Here is a 27,870-nt window from a genome sequence, read left to right as displayed (position 1 = left end):
AATGGTCTTGTTACGATTTGCAGAACTTGGAGTTCAGGCAATCATTTTTACCTTTGGAATAATATTCAACAGTATAGTTCTACGAAATCTCTGGATAGCTCGACGCTACCGTCGAAGAATGAATCATGGCGGTATTAAAAGCGAATGTCTGCATGCTCTCGTTATGAACCTAACCATGGCAGATTTGATGATATTGTTGATTAGCATTCCAACGGATATAGTTCCCGAGCATATTTCCTGGCCGTATGGCTTATTTGCCTGCAAGTTTGTGTCTCCACTTCAAGACGTATGCCTGACAGCATCTGCCTTGACCTTCAGTGCCATCGCTCTGGAGCGTTATTTCGTCTCAAAAGGAAAAGCGCACAATGAGAGGCACGCGATAATAGTAAGGCAATTATAGGAATTTCTCTTAAATGGATTATGTAAACAGCCATTGTTCGTCATATGTTGTACGTTCAAAGGCAATGTGGTCTTTTTCAGTCTGAAAAGCGCATATTTAGTTATGGCGAATAACATTAATCAAAGACACTACAAATAAAATATTTATTTTCCACTCAGTATTATACATAAAACAGACGCCGGGAAAATAATTCAAACCACAAATTGCATGAAATGAAAACTATCGCCTTAATGGTTTGTAAAGAACTGCCACAACTCAAATATAAATTAAACGAAATTAAATAACGTATTTTGGAAGACATCTAATCTGGTGTTTACGTTTGCTAATTGTGCAAGTGTCTCCACATATATTTAATATTAATTTACCTGTTGTGGACAAACATGAAAATAGCGTTAACTTAGAAACAATATGCCTCAATCGGCAAAGAACAAAATCAATAAACTCGAAGAAAATCACCTCCATTAACTTGATGATTTCCAATTATCCAGTCCATAGTTGCATGCAAAAACCTTGGTTTCAAAATAGTAAACAAAGTTACTTCATGATATTCTACAGCTTTCAAAGCCAATGAAATGTACAACTACTAACTATTCTTTTACTCAATGTTTGATTAGGGAAGGAAGCCGAAATATTCATCGTCCCAGGGGCGAAGAAACACCCACCGTATAGAAATAATTTTGAAAATGAGCATGATATCCAGAATTATTCAGACTTGTCTATCCCCCTCAGCTTCGCTTCTGCAGACAACATTCACCTCAAACTGAATAATTCTTGATATCATGCTCAACCTCATCCAATAATAGTTAATGTCGTTAAATTTAACTTAATTCAGCCAATTGCTGCATTCAACTAATTTTTTTAATAAACTAACGACGGACGTAGGAAGATAAACATTTTTTTGGGAGGGGAGGGGATATTAATATATTCCTGTTATTATTCTTAAAAAACGGAAGGCATAACATGCACATGTGAATACCCCAATTATCAATCTTCCACGTCCCTAGCTGCTATATCTATCTGTTTACAGTCGTTATTCACCATAGTGAACAAGCTTCTCAAGGCAATATCCATATTTGTCACCACAAAAAGACTGTGTACTGTTCACTATTTACCGGAGAGCATGATTAAAATAGGATTTGAGCCAGTGACTTCAAGTCAAGCTTCACAATATACATAGTTTCCAGGGTTTGAGAATGTTGTCAATGAAATCACTTTGCTTTGTATAAATTTCCAATATTTTTCAGGTACTAGCAGTAATTTGGACGACATCATGTTTGACAATGGGTTTGCCGATGGCTATTTATAAACAACTGATTTCGGATGATGAAATGGTCATGTGTGACGTCATTTGGCCAAATAAAAACGTCGCACATTTCTTTCTGTGCTACATGATCGTGTTGATCGGAGCATCCGCAATGACTGGGATTATCGTATACTGCCGTATCAGACGAAATCTGGCCACGATGCGTAAACAATTTCAGAGAAAAATCCAAGACGAAAGTGCAGATGAAATAAGGAACGATTTATTATCCGAACAAGCTCTTGCGTTGTCTAATTTGATAGCTGTTCTCATCTTGGTCTACGTTTTGTGTGTTCTACCGTTTCCATTGTTCGCCTTGCTGGTCGAAACAGGCGTACTGATGAATTTCAAGTACAACTACGCGTTGTATTTTTTTACATCGTGTTTATTGTACGGAAATTGCCTCGCCAGTCCGCTGATCCTTATGTTTATGAGAAGAGATGCACGTTTCTGGTAAAAGGATCAGCCATAAAAAGACAGAACACATATCTTTGCAGTTGTGATGCCGTGCGAGAACATACATTATAAAATATCTTAATGTCACGGCTTAATAATTTGGTAAAGTGCTAAAAGCGCATATGCTTGTTGTTAAAGTTTGACAAGAACAAAAAAGTTAAATGAAGTGTCTGCGAAACAAAGCGAAATTTTTTTCGTTTGATGCCTTTGCCAAACCCGGAGGCGTTTGTGAGATCCGGGAGCAGGTGTAAACAGGTCCTTGACCCTGGGCCTCGGCCTTACACGGTGATCTGCTCTCGAGTTCTTCCAAAGCTTTCCACGATGTTTAACATAGAAAATGCTGCATAATTATTTCAACAAAACATGAAACTTTACGACGACTCATTGCGCAATAGAACGTCACTTGTTTCGTAAATCGAATCAACATAGCAAAAACTTCAATACCTTGAATTCACATTCTTAAACTATAACTATAAGTTATTAAAGTGTTCATGAAGGGAAAAATTTTGTGTTTTAGGAAGGTATGCACGGTTGTCAAAATACGAAAATACTTTTCCATATAAACAATACATATTAGATTTTACAACGCTTAACGAGAGAATTAGGAAAATCCAATGATCACATACGAAGTCTTGATCACATACAAAGTATTGGATCGTATTTGAAAATAAATTTATGAGCAATCCCATAATTCCTGATAGCTAAAAATAAATGATTAAAATTGTTGTACATATACGTAATGTTATGAAATGCATTGATGAATTTCGTAACGAAAAAGTGCGTTCCGACTCCGAAATTCTATATTTACAAGTGAGGCAAGCCGCCATCTTGACTGGTGACAAAAATGACCATATTTACGACTAAAACCTGTTTTTCTCGAGTTGATATACAGTTGCAAAGTTGATAGTCCAGGATTGATTGATAAAATTTTCGATAGGATTGGTTTTTAAACTTCCTTTTAACTTATTTTTCATTTTGACTTTTGCTTTTTGCCACCTTTCAAGATCTAAGGGATTGGGTTCTAAATCATCGGGAGAAATCCATATGAAGAAGTCAAAGCGAGTTTACGATGGCGGCGGGAAGAATTTTGCAGAATGAAACACAATGCATTGCTCGGAGCCATCTTTTTAATGACGCTAAATTATCGCCATATTAGTAAAAGGACTGTTAACAAGATCAAAAATGTCACTGGAGAAAGCGTTTTACTTTGATTGTAAGAGCATTTGAGGTGAATATTACGCAATGTAGGACACAATCCATCCTTTGGAGACCTAACTTCGATGTGCTTGCATGTGCCGTTGACAATACGATAAGCGCCGGCATCAAATACGCGATTACTGATGCGGCAATTGAAGTTGTAGAAGTAAGATTGTCGAAAGCGGGTCCAATCTTCAATCACAAGAAGATAAAGATTGGTCTTTGGCAAAGCTGTGAAGAAGTAATTGCCAGTTGTGCAAGGCCCAAAAGAACTGCCCGCAAAAACTTTCCCATCTAAAAACGAGGAATATTGTTTTATGTTTCTTGTCAAAATTTTCGAAGTAATCCCACGAATTACGAGCGAAGGCCAATGTTTAAAAACACAGGATTGGTTGAACGCTCGGCACAACTTTAACGAAACACGGTAAATTTTAGTCTCGCAAATGTCTTGCAGATTGCATGGTTTGTGCGGGAGATTTAAAACGTAAAAATACAAATAATATGTCATTCAAATCAATAAATTTATCTATTAAATATTGTTTTTAAAAGGCTATTTTATAAACGAAATAAAAACATATTTACGTGTTTTAATTGAGTTATAAAAATAGTTGTGAAAGTTTGGGAGAAACTCGAACTTGCTTGGAAACACTCGCACTTCGTGCACTCGCTTACCACGCAATTTCTCGTTTCTTCCAAATTTCCCTGCGTGTTTCAATAGCTCTATTTCTCTATTTCTTTAATGAAAAGATACCTAAAATTGAAATATTACCCAGTTCTTTCCTACATTAAATACTTGAATACAGTGGCTTAGCCAGCACGTTAATTTAGCCATGTCATGTTAATATTTTGGATTCGCTCATTATAAGAACAACACATTGCTATTAAAATAAATAATGCCATTGACATGAAATTTGCGGGCTGGCTACGCCTCTTCTTGCATCTATGGGAACTCAGAATACATGTATGAAATCAAAAATTCCTACCTTCAAATGGAAGCGCGTTGTAGCCAACAACGTCCTGTATGCAGCCGTACTCATTTTGAAACGGTGGGATGGGACCTTTGTTCCGATAGTACTCGTCCTCTTCCTCCGGGGTCTGAATGATACCTTTTAACGTCACCTAGACGAATGCCGTAGAAAAAGAAGGGAAAAACGTGTTTTATGATATAGGGAGGAAAAACTGAGAACAACGGTCATCAAATCAACAATAATTCCAATGGTTCAGAACCCAATCCCATAGATTCCTACTTACAGCAGTAAACTATAATATATACAATCATAGTAATTCAAAAAAGAGAAAAACCCATCAGTTATTAAATATACTATTGTCATTTTTGCGCGATTGTTTTCGAACATTTTGGCATTATATGGCCATTGAACTATTTGCATGCCGGTGTACAGTTCTTTTTGACTGCTTGTGCACTGTAATGAACAATTGACCCCCTGTGCTAGTACAAAAAGTAGGGTATAACCAGCATGTTAGAGGGGGGAGGCATGAGAGAATACCTTTGGAAAATACGGCGACACACTGCAGATGCCTTGATAATCCGAACGTCGTGTTCTTTTAAAGACTTTGTGATCGTGGATCAGTTGTTTCATGATGTCGCCTTCTTTCCTTCCCAGGGAAACTCTCTCGTATTCTCGTTCATCCGTGATGTTCGCGTGAAGAAAGTCGGGATCTGTGACGAGGTTCGCAGCGTTATCGACAAGATAACATCTAAAGCGAAGAAAACAAAAGTTATCAACCAATCATTCGCCAGTCTTCAAATTGCTATGAGCCATCTATAAAACAGTCATGCAGACAATTTTAAATAAAACAAGACGTCTGCTCAGGCGCACAATCGTGCACCGGTGATTGCAGTACTATAATCTCTCAAGTAAAGGAAGCTATAGCATTTTGTAAACAACAAAGTCAAAATATCGATGATATTTCTTGCTTTTATAAAGGAATTTAAAAGTATGCCATATGTTGTAGCGTAGCTTTGTCTTTTGTGCGTATATAAGCGTCATCCTTTGTTTTGCTTGTTAAAGGATTGCTTCAATCTATGTATTTTCGAAGAATTATATTTGTCACTCCTTGCAGTCGCCACATTGTAAAAGGGCAATGCATTCTGGGTCAACAAAGTCGATTTCTCGACACCACAAGCCGAAACCTCTGATCGTGCCCCTCCAGAGAACGAGTAATGAATTCCAAATACAGATATCTTGTTTTCTTGATATTCAAGATAATGCTAGAGTTTAGACACAGAGTAGGCAATATTTTGTCTTTATTCCAAAGACATCAGAACAATCAATGGTTTTATTTTGTTTTATTTAAAACAGTCATCAACCCACTATGAAAGTAATAAAACAGTCATCAAGAACCACTCAACATGCGGTTAAATATTTATCAACAAGCTACCAAACAGTTACAAATTAAGAAATAAAAAACGTTTACTGTGTTTGCACAGGCTTATGCAAACCGAGGAAACCTTAGAGAGTTTCAACCATTTCTCATCATACGCGTCTCCAAGGTTTGCAAAAGCCGGTGCAAACACGAAAAACATCTTTTATTTCTTTTATGAAATAACAATAGTGTGTAACAGACTATTTTAAAACAAATGTTTTCATTTTTTAAAATGTATTCATGATAATTCTTAATTTCTCTTTGATTAATTCATTGATTTAATTAGTTTAGCTCAGCCTGGTTTGCACAGGAAATGTAAACTCAGCTATAGACCAATACGTGAATGCATTTTATTGTTTTTTTATGAATAACTATCAAAGAGTTATTTAAACAACATTCCACCACTCGTTCAACAGGCTAATAGTTATTTACGCAGTCTGGCATGCCACATTCTTACTTATTAACGAAATCTCCCGCTTCTCAACCAAAATGGAAAACACCCTCTCATAAAATTCTTATTCTTTGTTTTCTAATAAAAGGGGGTGTTATACATTACACTACTGATGTAAGCGATTTTACCTTGTTTCACACGTATGAATGCCGTCAGGACAGGGGTACTTATTCCCGCACGTCTTCTTGTCCCCGGTGGCTTTTAACCGCTCATAAATACTTTGATGAAAGTCTGGATACTTAATATCAAGTGCAACAACAGCTTCGACTCTGTCTCCAGTACATCGTTTCTTCAGACAATATCGGGACAAGCAATCACGGTGACTGATCATAAATAAATAACAGACAAATATACAATGGAAAACACAACCTTCATGCAGGCGGCAAAAAGACAGCCCGATTATTTCTGGGCTCGTATATTGCCAAAATAATTAAATTCAAGCACTTTTCAAGTACTTTCCAAGACATATTTTTAAAAAATTTAAATGCAAGAAAGACCTTGAATTGCACACAAAGCATAACTAAAGTAGGAAATCGTTAAAAAACATCAAAACAAAAACAAAAGAGCATCAATCGAAAGCCGCCATATTTTTAGCTAGGTTACTTCAAAGTTTTGTCATCAACCCTTTAGCAAACAAGTTATTTTTTTGTGCAACATACAGTTTCAACTGCACTTTTAAAACAAACATAGTGCAACGGCATGTTAAAAAATATTCTATCAAAAAATTGAATTCAAGCACTTTCAAGCACATCTTAACGAATTTAAGTATTCGCAAGGCATTGAACTTTTCAATTTAAATTCAAGGACATTCAAGGATATTAAAGAACATTCAAGGATATTATGAGTTCACACATTGTGAAAACAACAAAATTACTAAAGAAATGATTATGGTATTGATCTAAAATTTGTACAGCTGGGGCAGGTCACACGAAGCCTGGATAGCGTTATCTATTGCATATTATATAATAACCAGACGAATTTGGGCAATTTCATTGGTTGAGAGCTATGATCTATAAGAGGACATACACACGGAATTGACGTCACAGAAAATTTCATGTTTATAAAAAGAAACAAATAGCGGATTTATTTCAAAATTTATCGCAATACCTCCTGAATGAGAAAATAAAGATATTCACAAAGACCTAGTTGAGGCAGTTAACGTATTTGAGCAAAAAGAAAAGAAAAAACCCGGTTTTCAAAAATTAATTTGTACTTCGTCTTCGATAACAAAACTTCAACAAAATTGATCAGCCATTGCTTGTTTATTTTGTTAGCCAATCACATTTTATCACGTGATTAAGCTAGCCAATAATATTTCTTCAATCCAATAGATCACGTAAGCATGATATTTGTAAAATCAAGACTTTTCAATGTTCCAACTGTTGGGAGACAAAGAAAACAAACTGTTTGACGGTTTAAATTGGGAATTTTTTTGATTTTATATCGCCCCTGTGGCTCGTGGCCACTTTTTAAGTTTTTATCACAATTGACGTCATATCTGTGTATCTATAACTGTATAGACAACGGTTAAATGTTATCTATTTGTTGAGTATTTTTTTAAACTTGTGGAAAAAGTGGTATATTTTCTTCAAAATAGCGAAATTTCGTTATTCTAAAACAAATACTACATTTCGTTGATTGTCCAGTTCAAATTATTGATTTTCTCCCTTTTTGGATGTTATATATTTTCCGAGATTTTCAAAGTGTTAAAAAATATTGTCATCCAGCGTATAGCACTATTCGCCCACTGTATATCAAGTAAAATATGTGACTAAATATAGATACGATCAAAACAGAAGGCAAAGTTTTCCTAACTCTTTCATGATTCAAACAAAGTTAGCTGAAAATATAAATTTTTTGGTTTTTTGACTAGCAAAGCTAAGCGTCCGTTTTTATCAAATCTTCAAACTGTCAGGTTAAACAGAGGGACGTGCAAAAGATTTTTGAATTCAGTACAAATATTTTTCAACATTCGTAATAACTATCTAACCAGTCCCCCATATAATTACTCGCCATGAATTCAACAAATACTTCGTTTTCACAGTTTTCGGGCAAGGGTTTCTTGCACATAACGCTTGGTCATGTGCGCTTCTTTTCTTTGAAGATGCGAAGAGGTAAACTGCTCACCTGTTACAATGACATCCGCCATGTTTAATCACTCCTGTGCAGTCCGAATGAGGGTCGATGCTTTCAAAGACTGCTTGTGACATTGTAATCACTTTTCCAATGCCATTTAAATCCATGTAGGCATTCGAGACGGAGATTTTCGACGGGTTCACGATAGTTCGATGGTACCAAGGACGTCTTAAACGAAGAAAATTTGAAGTACTATCTTTTCTTTACTAGCATTTCATACAACACGCGTTCTAAACTTCTCATCAAGCATTGGATGGCTTGAAATTTGTACATACCGTTGGCGGGTCTGAGATATTACGTCAAAATAAATTACTGTAGCACATTATGGCATGTATTTACATTTCTAAGCACCTTAGAGGCAAGTGTATTGGTAACATTATATTCTTTTGAAATTCAAAACCAATAGTGTTTTTTTGAAAGTAGCTACTTTGAATTTAAATTCGATGAGCTGTATAATTTATTTTTGACGAACGCTGTATCCGCTACTGGCACATACAAATCATTTAAATGATTTTATTTTTACTCTGAGCCATAATAAACAGCACAGAAACTAGAAACCATTCTTAGCAGTAGTAAATTTCTTGTCATATACAGGGCACAGAATAAGAATATACAGAAGGTTCACTCGTGTCGGAACCTTAGTTGATTTTGTCCTCGCGCATGTCGCGCTGCGCATGGTGGCCGTCATTATTCCAGCCAGTTGATTTGGGTTTTTGACTTGTTCCCAACCTTTAAAATGATCCGAAGTCATTTCTTAAGTCAAAATATTCTCGAATTCATTATTAAGTATTGACGTCATGTAATTTTTATGGTTGGAAACCAGTGACAAACTCTGATCAACTGGCTGGAATAATGGCCGACGCGAGGACGGGTTGAACACCAGAGTGACGCTTCTGTATAATCATTATTCTGTGTACAGGGCGTAAAAAAAAAATTCACAATTTGAAAGCAATGTCAAGTCAATCACTGCTCAACATTGCAAAAACCATTGGTGGAAACGAAATATGTAGTTGAACTTCCCGTGGTTGACATGACAGCAAAATTGATAAAAATACCACCCAATTTTAGGTTTGAGCCAGAGTATCGTTACATGTTGTAAACGCGCATCATCTTGTTTGATCGTTTTCACGTCAATTATTTAAAATATCCCCGACAAAGCAAACTGTTTGGCAAGACTCAGTTTACAAGAACAAACTCCCACTTCCAACCCCAAAAGACCGGGGTACTAAATCACAGATTTCCTAATTCACTAATTTTTATTATAATGTCAATCTGTTAGATAATAACAATACGCAGTTTTTTCGCATGTTTGTAGATGTAGATCGTGCATGTTCGTGAAGTCACGAGAAACACTGTTTGTAGTGATATTCACTGACGTCAAGATAGCCTTGGCGATAAACAGGAGCCGACCACTCTGAAGATGACTACCGCTAAGGTTGTCGAAACGTCAGTCAACATCAACACCAACAGTCCTTCTGAGGACTCCACTAACCTTGACAAACTACATGTACAAACATGTTACATGTCGTTTAAGTTGATAAACCTGATTACATTTGATTGGCTACGCTATTCGCTATCTGATTTGCTAAAGATAGCGAGTATAGCGAAGGCTGCAAAGAATAAAAAAACATGGCTCCCGACCATGCATGCCGTCTCGCGTTTTACTCGAGTTTCTGACAATAGACTTGATTTTTTTTTCAGAAAGTAATTTTAGAGAAGACTAAAGTTGCCAGTAAATACAACGTAAAGACATCTAAAGATGAAAAAAGCAAAATTCAAATAAATAAGTAAACATGCTCCGTTTTCAATATAAACAATGTCAACAATAACAAATGCATAATAAAACTGTGTAAAACAATAACGATTTTTTTCTTTATGACTACCATTATGATTCGTCGCCCTCATCAACTATCATTTCATGGAAGTATCGAACTCCTGATTTAATTGTTTTGGTAGAAAATCACGATTTGTATTCGTTTGAGTGGTACCCTAGTACAGTTAGCTAACGTAAAAGTTCATTTCTCTGTTTCAACATATTGCAAACAGACACTGGCGTAGCCAACAAGCAAATTTGGTCCTGTTGGGTAATATTTGCTGTGTTCACTCAATGCAAAAACAATAGATTTTAAAAAAACTTAATAAAGATAATGATATGAAATTTACACGGCAGGACAAAAACATGAGAGCTGGCTAAGCCACTTCAAACAAAATGTACCTTCTTGGATCAAAATTCTTAGGCGTCCTATGTCCGGGATAGCTGCGAAAAGCACCACGAGTAGTCGCTACGTATGTCCAGCGGACGTCCTTTAAAAACGTCTCATTCCTTGCCTTCCATGCTGATTCAATAGGAGCCGTTATGACTACATCAGCTCTGAAAAATACAGTATCGACAATGGAATATTAATTTCAACCTCCACCTATCATTAAGCTTTATGAAATAAATACGATAAAACACGTGCGGTGATTGGTCTATAGCTGTGTTAGCATTTCTCAAATCCTCACCTCACAATGGACAGTTTTTATTGCAGTAACCATGAATAAACTGCCACTTGCTTTGAAACAGTGCCGTGGCCAACTCAATAATTTGGGGGGGGGATATTCACACGTGAATTTTTTGCCTTTTCAGTTCCTTTGAAATCAGTTGTTTTTTACAGAATGTACATGCATGCAATATTAGCCCCCCCCCGTAACTATTGAGCTGGCTACAGTACTGTACTAACGTCAAATATACGGACACAATTACAATTTTTGAAAAATATTTCTAATGGCTGTATTTCCTAAACATTATATCCTCCCAGCCGCAATTCAGAAATAATCATATTTCGAAATTAATTCTGAAGGGAAACTCTCCATTACGTTTCGAAGTGGGATTACTTGCAGGACATTTGTTTCGTTACCATAACTTTGCTTGTGTAGCAAAGGAAGTCACGTGCTTTTTTGATAGCAAAAATGCTATGAAAACAATTTCCCTAACTTCTTCAAATCACAAAGATACACGAAAGGACCGTTCACACGATCCAATTGGTCGTACCCGATTGCTTCGTTTCCGACTTTTGGTTGCTCTTTCAGACTGTCCATAATTTTGTTGATATTTATATTCGTTTGGATAACTATAGTCGTGAAACAGACATTTGTGTTATCCAATACATTTATCGATATATTGTTTGCATTTTTATTCTTGTTTCTAAGTCTTTTCAAATCAATCTAATTTGATAAGTCGGCTTCCTTTGATCTGGTCGGATGAAAATAGAGCAAGTTCTATTTCCATCCGATTTTTAGACTGACAGATCCGACTGTCGGAGGCTCACTTTATATGTGTTCACACGATCTGTTTTTTAGGACCCGACAAAATCGGATCGTGTGAACGGGCCTTTAGACTCTGATATGAAAATAAACTAAGCTCGCAATGCATGACGGTTGACATTCACTTTTTAGTGAAAACAAATGAAAACAGTCTAAACTTAGGTCTAACTACCTTACACTTCCGGGTATCAATGTACTGCCAGTATTGCATTCACCGAGGTTCGCCAGATCATTGATAAGTTTATGGATATCAACGGTAAGTTGGGGTGAATTGTCGTCAAAAAGGTACTTGTTAGGATCACAATAAGCTCTGGCTGCGATAAACACGGACGAATGATTACGTGAGATGTATAGTTCGGGATAATCTTCGACGTCGTATTCCAAGTTCAAAATATCAAACAGTGGACCGAGTTGCTAAAAAATAATCAGCAATTGTTGGATGAGGTTGAGCATGATATCAAGAATTATTCAGAACGAGGTCAATGTTATCTGCCATATATGTGCCATGTTGAATAGTAATCAATAATACGCCAACGGTTGAAAGTCGCTAATCATTGTGGTCTTGGCGTTCCGGGCCATTGCATTTTAATTTTATTTTGGTTTTCATTTTTAGTTTTGAAAAAAATTAAAAATGAAGTACAAGAATTCAAAAGTAAAAATAAAGTAAAATAAAGTAAAAATAATTTTAAATGTAAATAAAAAAAGGACTGTACGTGTTCTTGGCCACAATACTCATCAAAACACAAGACGGAGGAGGGCTGTTGAGCGATGATAAAATCATCCTTATTTTACTTGAGTCGTAGGTGTTTTAAACTCATCTCATTACTAAGCGCCATAGTTAAACTATTGTCAATCACTTGCAGTCAAGATGTGATTAATATGTGTGTATGTGATCATATCGAGAAAGCTGTAGCCCAACAATGGTATCATCAATAACTCTCTAGTTATCACTGTTTTGTTGTTATCTTGCCTCGAATTGTACTCAATAAAATCACAGTCATCGTTATTCTACGAGTGCTTCCTATATTGACTTGTCATTATGATTTTACTAAACTGGCAACATTAAAATTCGGATTTTCCAATACTGTCGCGAGATTTCAAAATTCACGCGTGCCTAACACGAAATCTTTATACCAATCAAAATCTTTCAAAATCAAATCAATCAAAAGTACTGGATTGTTTCACATGTGGGTTTCACCAATGACATGTATAATAAAATATGATTTCTATACATGATATACTGTCTCATGTGAGATAGCATTGCCGCGCATTTCGTTGATAGTTGGGAACTATTATAATACGCAAATATAACCAAACACATAATATATTAATCCTAACACGGTTTTTTAACATGCACACGAAAAACATGTGACTTGGACGAGATTTGAACTCGCACCTTCGGGATACTAGTCCGCCGCTCTACCTGTTGAGCTACCAAGCCCACAGGGATTGGAGACGAGTCAAATCTCTTAAAACTGCGTATGGACGAGAGATTCTCGCCACTATAACAGTTTACTGGATGGCACCGTGTTTCGACTTCATTCCAAAGCCATCATCAGAGAATATATATAATATATTAATCCTAGGATATTGTTGCAAATTCCCGCCACATGAACTCACCTTCCGTACGTATGTATCATTATATGACCGCATATATCCATAAAAGCTCCTTGTAGTGCCTGCTTGTGACCTCTTTGGACGTTCAGGGCGTCTATACTTGAGGTCCGAGTCCGTAAAACTGAACGCAAAGGAATAACTGGAGTCTGGTATTCCCGAATAAAAATACGTCACGGGTGTCTTGATGTACTGAAGACCATCTTGAAAATCTCCCTTGGGCACTGCTCTCACAGCTTGTTCGATCCTTCGCGATCCAGTATTACCCTTCTTCATCTCTTCAGTTATCTCGCGAAAGGCTTCTGCTTCCTGGGTACCAGCTTTCTGCTCGAGTTCACCGATGTTCACAAGTATAGGATCATCAACAAGCTGCATAAAAAATAAGTCAATGTAAGTAAAATTTAAAAAAAAGTTGTATAAACAAGCAATATTTTCTTCACACGTTTCTTGGCAAGTTTATCTTCTCGAATGGAGAGGTGACTAGTTTGCATGGACCCAGTTGTGTTTGCTAGTGTTGTTAAATTAATTTGACAGTATATTCAATGACGACTTTTACGAAGTGAAAAGGTTAAAAATATATACTTTACTGGCTTTTGGTTGAAGCTTCACACGACAAATTTTTTGGTTGAGCATCGGGCTCAACTAGCTTTTATGCGTAACAAACTCAACAAATGGAGGGTTGGGAAACAATATTCATATAGTCAAGTTCTGCCGGATAAAGTTCCTTCGAAATTTTCTACGGAGATATATACATGAATTTCTGCCCCCCCTCAATTAGCAAGTTTGTTACGCCTCAAGGGGAGAAGGAAACTGTTGAAGGAAAACTGGTCAAGTTTGAGCTTAAGTACACCTCAAACAAAATTGTCGCAGAAAATTCGAAAGTAAAAAATTTTTCACAAAACATTCAAGTAAAGACTAGCAATAAAAGACAAGCCGTTTGAAGACTTTGGGCGCCACTAAAAGATGCACAAGCCAGATATGTTTATGCAATCCTTGATAAAAGCATTGCTGGTAAACAAGAATGTCCATTGATTTTTAACTTCATACAATGACAAGAACGCATTATCAACTAACAACCATTAGGTTTAAAAGCTGATTAAGTTCGAGTGTGTTCAAAAAGGTTCAAGTTCAGAATGATCAAGACTTTGTATTTTCAAAAAAGAAAAACTTCAAAATATTTGTCACTAACTCTCAATGTTTTTACCTAGATGTCCTGCCTATTACATCCATATGTTAATTGTACTTTATTATATGGCAATCGTCACTTCCAGCAAAATGATGCGTTGTGATTGGCTCAGAAACATTTTTGTCGGTCCATTATTTCCCGTATTCGACCACGGTCCAAAACGCGTAATTTTACAGTCAAATGTAAAGAAACCTCGTAAGGTAAACAGCAAAACGCAAAATAAACAAAAGAAAAAACTATTTACGAATGTGAGTCGAAGGAAAAAAACTCGGAAAGCAGTTTAACCATCCAGACGATACAATTTGAAACGATTTATTTTTTATGGACGAAAACTAGAAGAGTGAAAGCCAACCGGTAAAAAACAGCAAGGACAAGAAAGCAAGCAAGCTTCGTTTCAGGTCAAATAATGCCATATAATAAACCTTTTAATAGCCTCGCTTTCTCGGTCTTTACTGAGAAATATCAGACCTCTGTCTTTCAGTACAATCCTCGCCCTACGGGCTCGGTTTGTACTAAAAAATTTCGGTTCGATATTTCTCCGTAAAGACCTCCCGCTCGGTTATTAAGGGCTTAGTAACTTTTATATTGTACAAACCACTATAAAAAAGAAGTCAGTCGGGCACAACTGAATATATGAATAAACACCTTCTCCCAATTAATGTTCTAGCTAGGACCCTGCTTGTCTTTACACACATAAACTTGATATTAAAGACTTATTGTGTTAAAACGTTATAAATTCGATAGTCTTTCATCGCTATTCATATAACCCACCTGCGTGGTAGCTCGTAGTAACGGATGGAAAATAGCTTCACCATCATTATTAATGAGAAATGCGTAAGCAGATCCCCATGTGTAACCAGTTAGAATGTTCCCTATTTCATCAAGTGTCACATCAATCCCTATCACTCCGATTGTCCTGAAATGAAGTTGAACGAAACACCACATGCAGAAAGACAATAATAATCTTAGAGATGCCTCGGATAATATTAAATCTTTCGATCATCGACACAGATGTAGATACCGTACCTGAAGTTTCAATCTATATATCGTGATACTGAGACATATTTACAAACAATATTACCATTTATAGAACCTAAGACTCCAACTTCCACGAACAGCCTCCCCCCCTCACTTACGTCAACGACCTCTCCAAGACTTCCCACGAACTTCCGCGACTCCCCTCCCCTACTTAGATACAGTTTCTTATATACCGAATGTACGAAACGGATATTTTACCCCACGGTTCTTAAATTTGGGATCTTATACGTTAGGTACCACAAAATTTGATAAGCATTATAACCACAGTTTAGTGAATATACAGTAGAGCCGCACCATTGAACTTTTTGTACCTTGCATATCTTATTACGCATGTGATTACTATGGTGGCAGCGAGTCAATTGTTTTTTTAACTAGTAGGAATAATGAAATGGCTAACTGCAGCCAGCAATGTAATTAAATATACAGCAGCCAGTTGCACACGAAGTGGACCTACTGTATATTCTCTATACTATGCTTCTAACTACACATGACAAAAGCTTCACGCTAACCTCAAGATACTTATATATAATTTATATCACCTGTTCGTCACTATGGGGATAGCAGCAGTCACCATTAGTCCCAGTCCTAGTGCGTCCAAATAGGGAGGACTCCATGTGATGTGTGTGGAAGACAGAGTATTAGCTGACAAAAATTCGTAATAATCCTGCATCTGGCTAATGAGATTGGTACTTTCAACAATCTTCTTCATGAACCCGCGGTTGTCACATGCAAGCTTGCCAGGAAATTCTTCACCGTCGTCCACAACAAGATATGAAAATATACGAGTCCTTTTGACGTCCTGTTGTGATGGAAATAACATAAAAATTTTATAACAGTCACAGTACTATATAACAATCAAAGTACAATACAACAGTCACAGTACAATTTAACAATCACAGTACAATATAACAATCAAAGTACAATATAACAGTCACAGTACAATTTAACAATCACAGTACAATATAACAATCACAGTACAATATAACAGTAATAGTACAATTTAACAATCACAGTACAATATAACAATCAAAGTACAATATAACAATCAAAGTACAATATAACAATCAAAGTACAATTTAACAATCACAGTACAATTTAACAATCACAGTACAATATAACAATCACAGTACAATATAACAATCACAGTACAATTTAACAGTCACAGTACAATATAACAATCACAGTACAATATAACAATCACAGTACAATATAACAACCAGAGTACAATATAACAATCACAGTACAATATAACAGTCACAGTACAATATAACAACCACAGTACAATATAACAATCAAACTACAATGAAAAAAATAGCAGTGCGCACATTACATTATAGAAAATATATAGTGAAATATAACAGAGCATGCCTAAAACTTCTCACTGATGAGGAACTTTATTTACAACATCATACCCCTTCTTTATTCCATGTTTTGACCTTATTCCAGACGATGTTCCAATCATATTGACATTTCTTCCCAGGGACGTAGTCACTTTTTGCATAATGTCCTTTATCACAACGAACTTCATCGCCATCTGTGTCCTGGCCATCCGTAATGAAAATGATTAAAGACTGACAACCACTACCCGTATTACCATGAAGAAGTTTGAAGGACTTCTCGAACGCGTTGCTGGAATGATAAGAATCCAGTTTATTTCAGTAAGTTAGGAAGTTCGTTTCTAAGAAAGTTAGTAAGCTTGTGTTCACCATACACTTTAACCACTATAGCAGAGGCAATTTAAAGTGACGTGAACTTGATTAAAGTTAGGAAGCTTGTTCATTATAAAATTTAACCACTCTAGTGGCGATAATTTAAAGTCACGTGAACTTGATTAAAGTTAGCAAGCTTGTTTACTATAAAATTTAACCACTCTAGTGGAGATAATTTAAAGTGACGTGAACTGAATTAAAGGTAGGAAGCTTGTTCACTATAAAATTTAACGACTCTAGTGGAAATAATTTAAAGTGAAGTGAACTGAATTAAAGGTAGGAAGCTTGTTCACTATAAAATTTAAACACTCTAGTGGAAATAATTTAAAGTGACGTGAACTGAATTGAAGGTAGGAAGCTTGTTCACTATAAAATTTAACTACTCTAGTGGAGATAATTTAAAGTGACGTGAACTGAACTAAAGGTAGGAAGCTTGTTCACTTAAAAATTTAACCACTCTAGCGGTGATAATTTAAAGTGACGTGAACTGAATAACCAAACTTTAAGTCGAGCTCCTATCAATTTAGAATGCCTTCACTATAAAAGTTGAGTGCCCACCTCAGTTTGGTTGATCCTCTTGCCTGTAAATCCTTAATTTTTGCAATGAGATCCTTACGATGTGAAGTGGAGGCTGGTACAAGACGATTTTGCTGACAACTCAAAGCTCTTGTTCTTATATCGCTAATGTAACTGAGATAAATAAACAGTATATTAACACGAGTTTCGTTGATAAAACTGTTTGTGTAATTATGATGTCAAATTGTCTTACACATAGTACTTGAGTCAAAACAGTTGATGGGATTAAGTTAAGTTTTGGTACATGTTTGGATCATTCTATGTTGGTACAAGTTAGATCTCTGAGTGTTGGTACATGTTGGATCATTCTATGTTGGTACAAGTTAGATCTCTGAGTGTTGGTACATGTTGGATCTCTTAGTGTTGGTACATGTTGGATCACTTAGTGTTGGTACATGATGGATCACTCAGCGTTGGTACATGTTGGATCATTTTATGTTGGTACAAGTTAGATCTCTGATTGTTGGTACATGTTGGATCTTTTAGTGTTGGTAGATGTTGGATCACTTAGTGTTGGTACATGTTGGATCACTTAGTATCGGTACATGATGGATCACTTAGTGTTGGTACATCTTGGATCACTTAGTGTTGGTACATGATGGATCACTCAGTGTTGGTACATGATGAATCACTTAGTGATGGTACATGTTGGATCACTTAGTGTTGGTACATGATGGATCACTCAGTGTTGGTACATGTTGAATCACTTAGTGATGGTACATGTTGGATCACTTAGTGTTGGTACATTTAGGATCACTTAGTGTTGGTACATCTTGGATCACTTAGTGTTGGTACATGATGGATCACTCAGTGTTGGTACATGTTGAATCACTTAGTGATGGTACATGTTGGATCACTTAGTGTTGGTACATTTAGGATCACTTAGTGTTGGTACATTTAGGATCACACAGTGTTGGTACATGATGAATTGCGTTTGAGTATTTGAATTTTGAAAATGTAATCCAATATCACCAATAATTAGACTTAAAACGCGCCACAGTTGAAAAAGATCGAAAGTGAAACATAACTTTGTTCTAGATAAATTGACTGCCAAATACAAATTACTTCAAATTACTTATCAATAAACGTCGTTTACCACACACCTAGCTGGGGGACTATGACACATAGGCTAGGGTATTTTTAACCACTCTTTTAACACGAGCAGAGTTCCAAACATCAGACCGTCATTTTGACATTGCACGTCATTTTGACAAGGCAACGGACATTTTGATGCTGGAAAAGGGGACTGGGTAGAGGGCACGTGTATTTCGAAGAAACAATGCAAAGAAGGTCTCAAAAAAACATCACGTTTCCTCTTTTGCTTTAACTTCAATGTTTAAAATTTTTGTGTTAATGGCAAGGGGCGGTATTTCATCTAATCAAACATGAAGCCATTAGCTTAGGGAAAAGTCGTTTTAATTATAATCTGTACGGTTCAATCAATCTAAATGTCATCAAGTAAAAAGCTGCAGTATGGATAAGGTCGGTTAAAGCTTATCAATCCCACATGCAAAAGCAGACTCTAGTCTACGTTTTTGGATGTTTTGACGTTTCAGAAACGTCAGTAAATGAAAACAGTTTGAAGCATTTCATGGAAAAGAATATATAAACACACACTTGCCAACAGCATCATAATACGGTTCTTGGCCACAGATCACGTTCACATAGTCTTGTTTCGTTACGGTATTCAAAACTGTGATTGCGATAGACTTCGCCATCGAGAACTTTTTTCCCGCCATCGACCTACTGCAGTCGATGACTATAATGACATCTTTTTGCCCGGATGTTGCCGCAATGTACCACGGTCTGACCCGCGGATCGTAATCCTCGTAAAAACCCACGAAGTTCGTTTGCCATTCTCGTCCCGGATACATACGATACAAACCATTGTTGGAGCCAAAATATTGCCATCTAGAATATCAACAAGTAATGTTATCGTTTGTAATTTTTCAAGTAACAATGTCTGCAGTGGAAAGCAAAGTTTTGTTGCAAGTTATCGACATTTGTGAAAGATGCAGTCATCAAAATTTGAAATGTTTTGGTAATAGGTTAGAATTTCTTTCACGCATGGAAAACGACTTTCTTTAATACTTTGGCAAATTTTCTACCAAGAAAACTGGTGGCGCTCTTTATTTTCAAGAAAATTTAAAACAAAGTAAACGGTTTGAACCCGGGAGTACCGTTACATGTTTGTAAATGATGATCGTTCAGGTTAATAAGGTCATTTGACTCTGAAGGTGACTACCGCTAAGGTTGTCGAAACGTCAGTCAACAACAACAAAAACAGTCCTTCTCAGGACTTTATTAACCTGGACGATCATCATTTACAAAATTTCAAACATCGCATCACTCTATTTTTCCATTTTCCGATATTTTCCAAAGTTAACTATCCCAGTGTAATGACGCCCTGGTGGTGGTGGAAAGGTGGAAGCAAGAAGAAGGTGCGTGGAGGTAAGTGGAATGGGAGTGAGAGGAAGAGGTTGCAGTAGACCTTAAGGTGAAAATAAAAGTAGGGGGAGATAAAAGGGAGAGGATGGAGGAGAAGGATGGAATAAAATGAGTGGATGGAAAAGAAGAAGGAAGAAAGGAAAAGGAGGGAAAAGAAGGGAGAAGGAGGGTGAAAGTGCTAGGACAAGTGAGACCAGAAAGGAAGGAGAAGTTGAAGTAGGAAGGAGGAAGTGGGAGAAGAGATAGTTCATTGCAAATATTCTAAACCTGAGATCTAAGTCGTTGCCCAAATTCTTAATAAATATATCATCAAGACCGGCACTCCAAGCAATGGTGTTAATAATTTCTTTATTATCTCTTGGTGCCTGATCAGAGATCTTCACTGCACTCTGTTGGAGACTGATGGATTGCTTAAATAATCTAAGAATATACAGAAACATCTTAGAAAACATATCAAATTATCAATCATCAATGACAAGGATGGTAATCAAGTCAAAGCAACTCACAAGTTATATTTTCGGTGAAATAACAGGGTTGAACTGTTGCAGGTCGGAATCAGAGTAAATATCTGATGGCAAATCTTGAACTGATGTTGCATTTTCGTAGGTTGTGTGGTTGAATGAACTAAGAAGCCTTGCTGTTTCTGATGCTAATGTCTATAAAATAAATGCAAAAAACAGCTTTTAAAAATATGATAACAACACAATTATTCTTTTAAATTCCTATTTTGAGTCAATGGTCTGGATGAATGAATCAATCAGTTGATGAATCAATCAACATTATCTGTAAGTTAGTTGACATTTATTGATAACAGTTATTCAATAGTCAATATTCTCCAATGTTATACAAATTTTCTTTGACTTTCGATAACCAACAAATGCTTGCTTGGTGTTTATTAAACCCTGTCTGCAACTCTGCAATTCTTATGTCTTCATAAAAGGTTAAAAAAAATAAACAATGGCATTGGTCACAATACACCTTTGCAACCATTCTTTCATGTGATAAAACACCTTCTGAAACAATTTTTCATGTGATAAAACAAAAAGGTTTTAAACCCCCTTTCTGAATAATACAAACTGACATTGTTTTTAGCTTGTTAAAATCAACAGTTTTGTTCAATAACAAGAAGCAAGAAGCCCGAATAGGTTGAAAAGTTTGACAAGTAGTTTCAAAGTAGAAAAGAAGATCCAACCAGAATCCAGAGTCTTAAATTTTAATTGAAGCAACGATGGACCTAAGCCTCACGACACACCACGTGTGGTCAGTACTTATGGAGATGATCACTTACTTTAGCCGCTTGTTCTTTTTTCGAGAAATAATCTCCCAGTTTCTCCTTGACAGCCTCTACAGTTGCCAAGCCACTTCTTTGTTCCTCTACGTACGTAGATTCGTCGTACAACGTTTGCAATTTTTCGTTCTTAATCCTTGTTCGGCTAACTCGATCAGGTATTCTTCTATCGTTGACGCCCAATTTCGGACTATTTCCTTTGTTAAATGGTTCGTAGACACAATGCAGAACACATTTATCAATATAAAGCTCTTTGTAAACATTATTGCTAGGCAATCACACGATAATAGTAATGGTACACTCCAGTTTCATGAGCAATCACTTGAAATTAACCTCGCATTTATATTTGCAGAATCTCACAAGATTTCATTAACAATATATTATTGAAAAATGCCTAAATAAACAGCAATGACAATAAAAATATCGACGATAGTTCCACCTACGTATGAAGATTTATGTAAAGCTAGTTGAGACCACGTTGACACTTGAGAGCATTGTTGAACAGTAAATCTGTAAATTAGTATATAAAATTACACAAAGAACTCCAGCTGCTGTGCAAACGTTGTGTTTTTGAACAATAAGAACGCACGAATGGATGTCCGTTCACTGGTGTTTACAGAAGTATATTTTGTCGGATAATTTCTTTCTCACCGAAGTCCTTGGTCTTCTAGGTATGTGATTATGTTCAAGTATGAGAATGAGAGCTATAGCTTCGAAAAAAATTTGAAACTAAAAACAAGGTATACTTCAATGATTCCACATCCAAAAATAACATCCATTATATATCGGGTTTTCATTTCTTCAGATGGTCTTGCTATAATGTTGATCTGCCATGAGAACTAAGCTCAGCCAACACTTGACGATTAAGAAAGCAAGGGCTTTTGCAGTGGTGGACGGACTTATTAAAAGATTAGTAGCCAAAATCATAATTGACAAGTTGAGGAGCCCGAAACAAGAGGAAAATATGGTTGTTAGGTACTAAAAAGAATGAGGAAATGTGACCTAGAAAAATGGACATAAACAAAACAAGAAAAAAAGAGATGAAGCGAAGAGACGGAGGATGAAGAGGCGAAGGGAAAGAAGAAGGAAGAAGAGGAGGTTGAAGAGGAGAAGGAATAGGAATAGGAAAAAGAGGAAGTGGAAGAAGGGAGAGGAAGAGGACAGGATGAAGAAATGGAGGAAGGCGAAGAGGTAGAAGAAGAGGGAAAGAAAGAAGGAAGAAAGACGAGGAAGAGGAAATGATGAAGAAGGAAAAAGAGGAAGAAGAGATGGTTGGATGAGGAGGGAAGACGAAGAAATGAACATGGAATTGTAACACTTGGAATAAGTGACATTTGTAACACTTGGAATACACTTGGTAACACTTGGAATACGTGACATTGGTAACAGGGGAAATTCGAATGTAACTTACAGTGATGTTATATGTGTTAATCGACGGTTTTGTGGCAATATTGATGAATCTACTAACAGAGAGGAACATCTACGAATTTTTCAACGATACTTAGAGTACACTAAAATTTGTCAAATTCCTCAGGTTCGCGCACCGAATGATTGGTTCTCCATTGCTCGCTGTTATTTGGCAGATGAGACCTCTGGAAAATAAAAAATTAACTGTTAGAGTACTTCGATAACTAATTCTACCAAAGACTTTCTCACCATGAAGTCCACAAGATGATCAATGACTTTGTTGCGATTTTCTAATTCTTCCAGTAGCCTCTCGTTCTCCCCTACTAGTTCTTCCCGTTCTCTTTTCATGTTTTCTAACTCAACCAGTAGCACATCTCTTTCCTAGTCACGTGGGGTTTTTAATTTATGTAAAGAAACGATAAGGACGTGATGTAGATAAGAACGTGATTCAGTGGTGGTAGTATTTGATTTTCAAGAATAAGGTATTATAAGTCACGTGATGTAGATAAGAACGTGATTCCAGGGGTGGTAGTATTTGATTTTCAAGAATAAGGTATTATAAGTCACGTGATGTAAATAAGAACGTGATTCCAGGGGTGGTAGTATTTGATTTTCAAGAATAAGGTATTATAAGTTACGTGATGTAGATAAGAATGTTATTCAGTGATGGTAGTAATTGACATGTAAGAACAATAAGGTGTTATTAGTCATGTGATGTAGATAAGAATGTGATTCGGCTTGGGCAATAAGGCTTAGGAATTCATTGCATTTTTCACAATATATTACCTGATTACGTTCAATATTTCTCTTGTGTAAAGAGCTTTCATTATTTCCAAGTTTCTCCTTGGAAATACCCGCATCAAAGGTTCGCATTACATCAACATTAATCCTGTGTCTGTAAGTCTCCCCGGATCTTGGACGTTCAGTTGTTATAAGCAAACCTTTGGGACAACCTGCCAGTGGAGTCTTCGGGTCCTTCGTGAAGGGAAATACCAGCTTCGGTGTGCCTCTTGAACGAGGGAATGCCTTTAATGGACGAACAGCATCATTGTCGAAACAAGTTTTCATCACTTGTCGAGATGGTTGATGATTCATATTCTTTAATGACTCTCTTCCATTGCGTCTTTCACAATGAAACTCGTTCATTTTATCACGAAAAATCGACTCACATTTTTTAAGCTTCGATTCATGACAAATGGCATTCTCAATTTGCTCAGTGTTAAAAATTGAATAATTTCTGAAGTCCGTAGGGGTTCGTTCTTTGGCACAACTTTGATCGTTGAGATTCATCTAATTATGTTGCTGTTAGGTTATTCGAAGTTAGCTTTCAAGTACGGGGCCTGCCGTTATTTTCTTCCGTCCAATATGTTACTATGCATTTAATGTTTAATTAAGATTATTTCTTTTGCCCCCTAAATGATTCCAAGATAAACACAAAGGTATTAGCCCCGAAATCCTTCTATATACCTCACAACGGTTGCTAACGACACTTCGTATGAAGTGTATATCAAATAGATCAAATGTTTTTGTGCATTAATCTTAATGCGAAATAAATATTCAATTTTCATAAATAAATCTAAGAACCTACATCTCGACAATCACTTAGCATATCTGATATAATCTTTCTAAAAATGTCCTGTTTGTACACGGCTCCAAAATATGACCGCAGTTGATGTATTCGACCCGAGACCCTGGCCACAGTTCCAACGGTGAGGGGCAATGCAAGTAGGGAATGTAGCCGTCGAATTGAGCTTGAACAAACACAGCTTTCTGTGGATCTACGGGTTTCCTGTAGTACGCAAGATGCGTGGTAATATCCAATAGATACGTGATGAAGCTTCGCGCTTTATCGTATCGCTTCGGTTGTTTCACATTCGAAAAATACGAGCTGAAAACCTCATTGGGAAAAGAGTTTTTAATGTTATCTTTTATCTGTGTTTTCAACGATCTCAGAAGCATTTCAAACGATATCGATTCGCACTCGTCGCGAGGTCGGCGGTATTTTTCATCAGTTCCGTGCAGCAACTCTTTGCTCCTGTCAGTAATTGACAAATAATTAACTGAATTCCTCATTACGTTCGTTAGCTCGTGAGAAAAAGCGGATAAACTAATAGTGTCCATTGTAGGATTCGTAGCATTTAAGCCATCCGCCTCAATCATCCTGCAGATGGAACATAGATCTTCAAAGAAGGAAACATTTTCAATTTGGCTTTCTAAGACTGACCAAGCAACCGCGTCGCTTAAGACACCCTAACATGAAAAATTCAACAAAACATTCGTGTTAGAAAGTATCAAAGAAGAACGCTATTACCATCGAATGTGAACGTGAATTTTAAAACCACGCGTACAAAAATGATTGCTAATGGTGATCTTGAATCAAGGACGCAATGAACATTGTTGTAGCTACACATTTCTATAAGCAAAGTTTGTAATAACGCATGTGACGAAAGCTATACGCAGGTAACAAAGAAATTTAAGGAAATATAAGAGATCACATAAATCACGCGTTATTGAAACGAGTTGCTCAAACCAATCAAAATCTTTCTTGATTGACCCGTTAGAAATTGCATAAGTGGCGTTAGTTAGAAGCCCCGCCCCTTATATACAATACCAAAATTATACAACATAAATATTTTCTTAAAAATCCTTAATAGAACACAATATTTTGTATTTGGTTTTTAATTTATATACAGAAAAATACCAATTAGAACTTTCCATTTACTACCAGGAATCGAAATTCACGAATAATCTCAAATGAGAAATATCCAGTACTTAGACTTGCCCAAATATAAGCCTACTATTTTATCTTTATTTTTATTACTAACATCGTTCAGGGTGGCCCCTTGCAGGCTGGCTGCTTGGGTGCCAGTGGATCTATCCACCCAGAGCTCATAGCAGTTATGCCACTGTAGGTAAGGGAACATTTATTATGTATAGAACACAAATAGAATGGAGCACCTGATTGTAAAAAGAGCCACTTTATGAAACTTCCAGTCAATAAACCCAGCAATATAACAATTAAGTACAAAGTTGTCCATGTTATAGAGAGGTTGGAAAAGAAAGTGGTTATTAAATATAACAGTTCAAACTCACCATCTAAACTATACTTTTTAATTGAGCTGGCAATTGAAAGCTGGTTTTGAATTATGTATTGTCTGTACATTAACAAAGTTTTTTTACAGATAGCAAAGTATTTTATGATACATGCATAAATGGTCTGAGCATAAACTGTTGGATATCTTAAAACTCGCTCTGGCTAAAATACCTTGGCTGTTCTATGAAATAAAGATACTCCAAAGTGACAGTGCCATCATAGCTACAATGAGGCAAGCAAGATACCTGCCTCAACTGCCTCAGTAGAAAATTTGTCAATTTTCTTGAGTAGGGTATTGAAATTTAAGAAGGTGAATATTTTAAACATATTTCAATAATTATTATCAATATTTTATATTGCGAAAAAAGTTTCAGCAGTTTAAGAGGACATATGTATGTAAAACATGATGCAGATCAGCTATGACTGAAGAAAAACAAAATGATACTTCTTTATTGTTCATCCACAAAAGCATTGACGTAGACCTAAAGGAAGTTCTTAAGAAATGCAATGCCAGTTGTCATTGTAGAATTGTTGTGACTTTTTCTTAGTTGAAAACTTTATCATGATTAATTAGCTTATGTTTGCTTTTATTAAGTTTTGACTGATATGTGTGAAAAATATAATAGGTATTTACTTAGCAATTATGTTACATAAATGTTTTATATGTTCATCAAAACAGAAAACTACTAAGTCAACTAATGAAAATGATTTTCACATTTAAAAACAATTATTTTTTCAATCCTTTTAAATTCACAGCATGTATGCTCAATTTTTCAAAACCAAACAGATCTGAAAAGTCTTGAAAACCGCATTTCCAACAACAATAATTTAGAATTTTTTTGAGGGAGGAGATATGACCTCCGAACCACCCCACCCCCCTTAGTCAAGAACAAGTTTGATAATCTTTGCCTAGGTAACAATTTAGGTTTGGCTACGGCTCCGAAGTGAAGCGAACAATGTGGAACTACCCAGTTTCATTTGGAGGATGTACACTCCTGTATGACAATTTTGAAACAAGAGTAACAAATTATTATTAAAAGTAATAAATTAAGGAAACTTGCCTTGGTAAAAACAGGTGATGCAGTAGTACAAGCCAAACAGGGAATGATAGTGATTGGTGTAGGAACAAATGTCCCGGCAAGGGAAGCCATGTGACCACCCATGGATACACCTGTGATCGCCAGAGGACCATATCCCTGTTTCCCACACCAGTTTAGCATCAAGGACGTCTCAACTATCAATGCACAACCCATTAACAGCAAATCGACGACATGATTAAGACTGGACCTGGTTTGACTATGAGGTTTACGAGGTCCATAAAATGGATTAATAAGGATAATGGATCCGATTGAGTGATCCTTAATCAAAGGTTTTGCAATAAGATTTCTTCTTCGCCAGAACTGATGATCTCCTGTTCCGGCCAAATGTATGCACATGGGAATTTTGCCATCTTTTCGTCTTTTGGTCGGAATTATGGCTTGGAAATAAGCTATCTCGCTTTCTTTTGGTAACAACCCAGGGTAATATCGTGTCAAAGGAGAGACAAAATGCCCATTTATGACAGAAAATGGATCATTGACATTCGTGCTATTCGTGACGCTATCGAGTTTCACGCTCTCGCAGCGAACAATTTCTTGAAATTTCTCGACGTTGAAAATATCTTTCTTCAGTTTCTGTAGCCCTCTATAAGCTTCGAGACTACCCCATCCTTTTGAGAAGAACGTATTTCTCACAAATTTTCGATAGAAACGATCTGCTCTGCTGAAATGATTGGACACCATTTTCGTAACGTCCTAAAAGCCCCAAACAAACCCCCCTCAAAGTCCCATTCACCCTACGGGGAAATGTCTCTCTGAGTCTGGAGGTCCAGTTCACCGTACGG

The 27,870-nt window shown here is 36.4% G+C and overlaps 2 protein-coding genes and 1 non-coding gene across 3 annotated transcripts; all 3 read right to left on the bottom strand.

The window, feature by feature from the left end:
- Positions 1–3,265: 3,265 nt before the first annotated feature.
- LOC124452379 (voltage-dependent calcium channel subunit alpha-2/delta-2-like) lies at positions 3,266–22,021 on the bottom strand. The gene is made up of 16 exons (XM_047002904.1): positions 21,488–22,021; positions 20,706–20,855; positions 20,467–20,619; positions 19,369–19,662; positions 17,734–17,865; positions 16,879–17,095; positions 16,006–16,265; positions 15,200–15,344; positions 13,249–13,611; positions 11,801–12,042; positions 10,541–10,696; positions 8,317–8,493; positions 6,318–6,512; positions 4,859–5,069; positions 4,337–4,472; positions 3,266–3,647 (listed from the first exon to the last, which is right to left on the bottom strand). Exons 2-16 carry the CDS (start codon positions 20,795–20,797, stop codon positions 3,298–3,300), a joined length of 3,123 nt encoding a protein of 1,040 aa, XP_046858860.1. The 5' UTR covers positions 20,798–20,855; positions 21,488–22,021; the 3' UTR covers positions 3,266–3,297.
- Positions 12,998–13,069, bottom strand: Trnat-agu. Its single transcript has one exon. It is a non-coding gene; the product is annotated as a tRNA-Thr (tRNA).
- Positions 22,022–22,845: 824 nt separating the features above from the next.
- Positions 22,846–27,845, bottom strand: LOC124452756 (protein ABHD18-like). The gene is given in 4 exon segments (XM_047003363.1): positions 22,846–23,079; positions 23,144–24,550; positions 24,553–25,144; positions 27,050–27,845. Coding segments are annotated over 3 exon segments (1,392 nt in total). The 5' UTR covers positions 27,770–27,845; the 3' UTR covers positions 22,846–23,079; positions 23,144–24,470.
- Positions 27,846–27,870: the final 25 nt, after the last annotated feature.

This window comes from Xenia sp. Carnegie-2017, unplaced genomic scaffold (genome assembly GCF_021976095.1).
Source record: "Xenia sp. Carnegie-2017 unplaced genomic scaffold, XeniaSp_v1 HiC_scaffold_25, whole genome shotgun sequence".
NCBI lineage: Eukaryota > Metazoa > Cnidaria > Anthozoa > Malacalcyonacea > Xeniidae > Xenia > Xenia sp. Carnegie-2017.
The sequence above is the reverse complement of the archived record's forward strand: the minus strand, read 5'-3'. Positions and strand labels throughout refer to the sequence as shown.

Coding starts and splice junctions, on each gene's coding strand:
- LOC124452379 (XM_047002904.1), bottom strand. CDS start 20,797: ATGCAACATCAGTTCAAGATTTGCCATCAGATATTTACTCTGATTCCG. Junction 5,070..6,317: donor ATTCATACGTGTGAAACAAG/GTAAAATCGCTT, acceptor TCTTCGCTTTAG/ATGTTATCTTGTCGATAACG. Junction 4,473..4,858: donor TGTCGCCGTATTTTCCAAAG/GTATTCTCTCAT, acceptor GCATTCGTCTAG/GTGACGTTAAAAGGTATCAT.